The 6,633-nt window shown below is 44.0% G+C and overlaps 1 protein-coding gene across 4 annotated transcripts in view; it reads right to left on the reverse strand.

Annotated features, from left to right (window-relative positions):
* Positions 1 to 1,431: 1,431 nt before the first annotated feature.
* ankrd44 (ankyrin repeat domain 44) overlaps positions 1,432 to 6,633 on the reverse strand; it is a 27,554-nt gene continuing 22,352 nt past the window's right edge. For 2 of the 4 annotated variants that reach the window (XM_031873285.1, XM_031873286.1), the window contains exons 22-28: positions 6,493 to 6,580; positions 6,158 to 6,241; positions 5,704 to 5,849; positions 5,526 to 5,608; positions 5,183 to 5,265; positions 4,948 to 5,039; positions 1,432 to 3,709 (exon numbers count right to left, since the gene is read on the reverse strand). In XM_031873285.1, the coding sequence (XP_031729145.1) occupies positions 3,450 to 3,709; positions 4,948 to 5,039; positions 5,183 to 5,265; positions 5,526 to 5,608; positions 5,704 to 5,849; positions 6,158 to 6,241; positions 6,493 to 6,580 (836 nt within the window). In that variant the 3' untranslated portion in view covers positions 1,432 to 3,449. Of the gene's footprint in view, positions 3,710 to 3,769; positions 3,904 to 4,947; positions 5,040 to 5,182; positions 5,266 to 5,525; positions 5,609 to 5,703; positions 5,850 to 6,157; positions 6,242 to 6,492; positions 6,581 to 6,633 lie in introns of those variants that run through there. The other 2 variants (XM_031873287.1, XM_031873289.1) reach the window with 2 other exon arrangements.

The raw sequence follows: 6,633 nt of genomic DNA on the forward strand, positions 1-6,633 counted from the left end.
GCCTAAAAGAGAAAAATAAAACTAACTTCAAACTTTTTTTTTTTATAATTGTACAATTTTTATAAAACAACGGGTCACTGACAAACAGCCCTCAGCATGTCGTACTGCACCAGGAACTGGTACGAAAATCATCAGACACGTGACCGGATTGTCGGGACTGGTGAAGCTCATTTCCTGTTATAATAATAATACTGGCAGACAGAAAAACACTGAGCTTCTTAACACGTGTGTGCTTATCGGCCGTCTCCATTTCAATCTAACTGCAGCTACAAAGGGTTCTCAATTTAAAATAAGCTCATTAATATGCACAACTTTTAGTCTGGAGCGATGACTCCGACACACACTTCAGAATGGAGACGTCACCTCGCAAGTCCTCTGTGATGGAGATTTGTCTTCATACAAAGCTTTACGTGCTCAACATCGACATAACGTACAAACTCAATTTCATTATCAGTACCTAACGCTAACACACACACACACACACAACTTAAAGAGTAAGTCTGGAGATATTCTATCTTCTTATCGTCTACAAAGCCCGTGAAAAGACCAAGTATTCTAAAAGCCTCAGATCTCATCCTCTGCTGTGCTGAAGCGCTTCATTTATGTCCAAAAACCATTAAAAACATCAGTGAGACATGTTAATTCATTACCAGGAACAGACATTTACCGACCTTTGCTAAAAACTACGGTTCCCAGCTGCTGAAGCAAGTTATTTAAGTTATTTAACCCTTTTTAAAATCAAAGTAGGTCATTTGTATTGATAAACAGATTTGCACATTGATGGTTTTGGTCTTCAGGGATTTGTTGAGAAGAATATAGAATATCAGCGGAGCTCAAGGAGAGAGAGAACAGTGGAGTGAGACATCATTTCAACAAACAAACACCAGGCCTGCATACCGGTCCCTCGTGCAGAGTTCCCTCTCAAACTGTCATTCAATGCAACATAACCGCCCACATTACGCTCGACTCAAAGAATCATTTCACCCAAAATTGCAAATAATAATCATTTGGCATCTAGTGGCAGATGGTCGTGCGAGTAGTTTTGGTTTGTATTCGTCCACGTTTTGAGATGTCTGCCTCCGTGCTCAATGTTTGGTGCTCACGAGTATTAAAAATGAATCAAAACTCAAAACCGATCCGTCTTTACACAACGATGTCCTGAATGCTCCACAGACCTGAGAACACTTTGCACTGGCGACACTACAAACACATAGGCCTGCAATTCATAATCATTTTCATTATTGATGAACATGTTATTTAATCTCTGCTTTAGAAAATTACATTTATTTGAAAATAGCAACAAAATGTAAAATATATTAGTTAACATATTAAAATGGATTGGTTTTTGACCAACAGTCCAAAACCCAAAGATATTTAGTTTAATGAAGGAAAAACAAATATTCACATTTGAGAAGTTGTGAATTTTTGCCATTTTTGCATAAAAATATTACTTTCAATATTAATATATTTTTTAAAAACAGTTGCCGATTTATTTTCTGTTGATTGACAAATCGACTAATACTTTCAGCTGGAGTACAACAAATTCTTTAAAAAGTAACGCGTGCACAGTGAGCTCCGGCGATTTTTCAAAATAACTGCGACGAAACAGTTTTCAATCACATCACATGAACTTCTTCAGCAGAGGGAAGTTATCCCATTTGAGGATGTTTAAATTTTCTTGCACTTAAAAGGACTTTCTGTCCACGTTCGAGTTCTTTATAGCGGTTCATTTAGTCGCTCTTCTGGAGCTTTTCATCACTGAATCTGGGAAATCTTTTATGCAAATGTACTTTAGCTTTGAAGGAGTCTGACATGTAACTCTATAACCCACAATGTACCCGTGTTGCATGTCATCCTCTCCTCTCTCTTTCCCTTCGTTTCCTGCTTTCTGCCTCTCGACTGTTTGTCAATTGAGGGCAAATATCTGAAAACCCGGACAAACCCGCACGGCTCAACACCACCAGGGTTCAGTTATTTAGGTGAGCTGATTCTTTAAGAGTATTAGAATCCACAAACTAAAGACTCGTTATGAAAGAAGTTGAATCAACATCAAGGCACTGGACACGTTTGAGACAATGGCACATAGCTGGTAGGGAGACAAACGGGGGGGGGGAGTGGTCAAGACCCTGTGTTATTTTACATTTTAAGTGCTGGCAGTATTTGTACCATTATGTAATAGATAATAAATACCACAACAAAGTGGGGGAGACCTAACAGAGCTGGAGAAATTTGGTCTTTGTGGAGAGTCTGGGCTGAGCTGCCCAGGTGGGAATTGGGAAGTGGGGGGGGGGGACGTGACGTCAAAACGGTGCAGGAGGCCGCTCAAGGTCACAGGATACAATGCATACATCTCAGCCTTCTGCACAAACCCTGTGTTCAATCAGTGGGTACATCCCTATTCCCTTATTCGATGGTTCCTCGCTCCTCTGTCCTTGAGCTAACTGTTAGCCTTTTACAACTATATTTCAATTTGAGATATAGCTCGTTGGAATGATTAAGTAGCCTAAATGTTTTAGGAAAAGTGGAGATTTTGAAATATAAGATTCTGATTGTAACTCAACTTCTTTAAGAATGAATTTACAGACACAATAGCAACAAAATGCTGCTAGTAGAAATGTCTCGCATCTTTTCCTGAATCTCTCCTCGTGCAAATGAGAGAAATGTGGATGCAACTGAGGGAATCGAGATGTACCCAGTGTGTCGTATTCTAATTATTGTGATGAATATTTAAAACTACTAAACATCTTATTCACATTCCAGCAACAGTTCATCAAAACCTAAAAGCAACATCCAAATTTGTGCTTCAGTTGTTTTAAAATAAGCAAGCTCTATGTACCTGTTCATCATTATTTCTGTGTGGAAGTCAAATATTTGGTACAACAACAAGCCTAAGATCATAAAAAAAGGTTAGAATGACACTTAGCTGTCTTAATGGCCCATTACATTTTGTACAAAGTTAAAAATGGCTTCTTTTTTTAAGACAAGTCTCAGAGGCGAGTTGCTTTGCCATGCAGAGACTAAAGTACCGAGGTCCGTTTGGATTTAAGCACCCATGAGTAGAAAGAACAAACCGTGGTGTGAGTTAACACAAGCATGCAGACCCGTACCAGAACTGGTCCAGATCGGTTTCTTCTTCTTCGTGGAGCAACTCACTCAGCTGCAGTAGTCAGTCCGGGACAGTGCGGCTGCTCCGCTCATTGTTTTTGGAAATGTGGGCACTAAGAAAAAGCGCTGTAGGGCTTCCAGCCTGGTGTCACACTGGAGGGCGATTCTGTACAAGATACAGACACTGCAAAACATCTGAGCTGTGTCACAACCAAGTCTCTACCCGTCTCCCTCAAGAGTGCACTTTACAGTCTAAAACACTGCATCGGTCCTGCAGGGGAGGAAAGGTAACATGTGCAGGTGCACAGCTCCAGGTAGGAGGGTAGGGAGTCGGTTCGGAGGGGTCAGAAGGTTTCAGAGTCCTCCGAGTCGTTCTCGGTGGTTCCCTCGCTCGAGGGTCCGGAGGGGTTCCTGGGGCTGCGTGGCCCCCGAGGGCCGGTGCCCGGGACTTTACCCCCCTGGTGGGGCAGCTGCCTCAGCAGGGAGCCTGGTGAGGGAGCCCCGGAGCTGCAAGGGGAGCAGAAAGGCATCATGGTAGCCAGAATGAGAGCCAGACAGTCAGCCACCTCTCTGCTAGGAGCGCAAGCCAGAGCAGGCGTCAGACCTGAGAGAGAGAGACAGAGAGAAAAAAAGAGAGGAAGGGGAGGGAGAGGTAGGTGGGGGTGGGGGCAGAAAGAAAAGGGAGAAAGGAGGAGAGGAGAGCGAGACATAGACGGGGAGGAAGCAAGGAAGGCAAAGCAGAAACGGGAGCAGAAGACAGAGGAGGGACGGAGCAGCATTCCATTAGTGTTCAGCCAGCTGACAAAGTACACAGAAATGAAGGAGGGTACACAGTCAAGAGGGAAGGTACACAGACATGAGGGAGGGTACACAGACAAGAGGGAGGGTACACAGACAAGAGGGAGGGTACACAGACAAGAGGGAGGGTACACAGTCAAGAGGGAGGGTACACAGTCAAGAGGGAGGGTACACAGACAAGAGGGAAGGTACACAGACATGAGGGAAGGTACACAGTCAAGAGGGAGGTTACACAGTCAAGAGGGAGGGTACACAGACAAGAGGGAGGGTACACAGTCAATCAAGAGGGAGGGTACACAGTCAAGAGGGAGGGTACACAGTCAATCAAGAGGGAGGGTACACAGTCAAGAGGGAGGGTACACAGACAAGAAGGAGGGTACACAGACAAGAAGGAGGGTACACAATCAATCAAGAGGGAGGGTACACAGTCAAGAGGGAGGGTACACAGACAAGAAGGAGGGTACACAGACAACAGGGAGGGTACACAGACAAGAAGGAGGGTACACAGTCAAGAGGGAGGGTACACAGTCAAGAGGGAGGGTACACAGTCAATCCCCCCCTCGGTACACAGAGCACACAGGGACAAACAAAGCTGACGTGTATTACTAAACACCACATCATACATCCAATAAAAAGCAAGGAAGCATTGAATAGTTTAAATCAGGGTTCCCACTGTCATCCAGGAAGTAAAACTCCAGAACGTCTTCATGCCTTTTATAAGTTAGTCAGATTTTTTAAAGACTTCACACGTCCACTGAGAAAACTTTAAACCCTTCAAGCCACTGCTTGTACTATTTTACATATTAAAGTTAGTGTCTCTCACCAAGTTAGTGTCACAAACTCCACGATCAGTGGGAACCCCCGTTTAAAGACAGATTCATTTGCAGCGCACATGGAAAAATCATATTAAAATCATTCATTAGTTAAGTTCATGCTGGAGACGCAGGAAAACATCCATGCTGACCAATGAACACTGCATGCAGCTAGGGCCTATAAAGTGCCTGGGGGGGGGAAATCAGGTTCCAGACCAGATTCACGTCCTACCGTTCTCATCCACCGTCTGAACGTTGGCTCCTCGGGACAGTAGCTCCTGGACCGCCTTCTTCAGACCGCTACGAGCCGCCAGGTGGAGAGGACTAACAGAAGATTTTATAATTATTAACAGAAAATAGGAACATTTCTTTTGTGCCTCAAATCCCTCATTTTGTGCGGAGAGTTAACTGCATAAAGAGTGAAAAAGTGCTTATTTTTGTCAGTGACAGAGGTTTCAGATACTCACGTTTGCAGCGCTGCATTTGTGGCATTTATAAGCGCCGTGTCAGACAGCTTCTCCAGGATCAACATCACACAGTCTTCCTTTCCCTAAAGAGAGGACGTCAGATTAAACGGAGACTAAACATTCATTCATACTTTCTGATATTTTAATTGACGTATGTGAGAGAAATGACGTGTGTTGTGTTACTAAATTGTCTTGTTCCGATGTTGAACAACTTCACTAACTCACATTAGCTGTGTGATTGGTGATAATGCATGAGTGCAGGGGGATTTGGAGACATGGGAGACACTCATATCAAGAGAAACAATAACTAAGATCGAGGGTGGAGCCCCTTGTGGCCACTTACGTTACTGCAAGCTAGATGCAGGGAGGTGTTGCCGTCTTTGTCCGTCAGACTGAGGTTGGAGCTGGTGCTGGTCAACAGCACCTCTGAGACACAATCAGAGCCAAAAATTAAAAATAGAAATCAACAACATAGGACACCGCAGTGTTGAAGGCACGAGCAAAGTAAAACATCTCTGTACCGAGAGCTCCGGCTCTGCCCTTCTCAGCCGCCATCATCAGTGCATTGCGACCCGATTGGTCCGCAGAGTCCACAGGTGCATCGTGGGACAGGAGCAGCTGGACGCAGTCAACGTGACCCGAGAACGCTGCGGCGTGAAGAGGAGTCCTGCAGGAGTCAAGTAGAGGAGAAGATCATTTACTGAAGTAAAAGTACTAATACCACGCTGTGAAAATCCTGCATTCAAACCCTGACTTAATAAGGAGTATTATCAGCAAAATATACTGTAAGAATGAAGAATAAAAGTACTCATAGTGCAGTAAAAGGTTCCCTTTCGGTGTTTTACTATTATATCTGATGTTTCTGGATTCATTTTACTGCTGCATTAATGTGTACGTTACATGTTAACTCCTGTTTAAGTACAGTACTTGAGTAAATGCACTTAGTTACATTGCACCACCGCACACACGCCTTACCTGTCCTTAGCGTCTTTGCAGCCAGCGATGTCCGACCCCATGGCCTCCAGCAGCAGCGACGCACAAGGCTCGTGATCGTTCACCCTGTGAGTTTAACCACAAACGGGATCAGCGGCTGATAGTCAGGATGTGAGAAGTTAAGGAACGTTCAATGTGCTCTAGCTGCTGCTGCAGATTCTAAATCCAGAGGATATTTAATCTGCTTAGAGCAACATTTCAATATTTCTTGAAATAAAAAAAAAAAAAGCTTGATGTAAATTGAATTAAGCAGCTCTTTATCATTTGAACTTTCTGAGCTGTAATCATAACTATTATTTAACCCATGTGTGACGTACACAGCACAGTGCAGAGGAGTGAACGGGTTCCCATCAATACAGCGACAACCCTTCTGCTCCAGCAGCACCTCCACACACCCCTCATGACCTGCAGACACACACACACACACACACACACACACACACACACACACACACACA

Source organism: Anarrhichthys ocellatus, unplaced genomic scaffold (genome assembly GCF_004355925.1).
Source record: "Anarrhichthys ocellatus isolate YVR2014 unplaced genomic scaffold, GSC_Weel_1.0 scaffold71, whole genome shotgun sequence".
Taxonomy (NCBI): Eukaryota; Metazoa; Chordata; class Actinopteri; order Perciformes; family Anarhichadidae; genus Anarrhichthys; species Anarrhichthys ocellatus.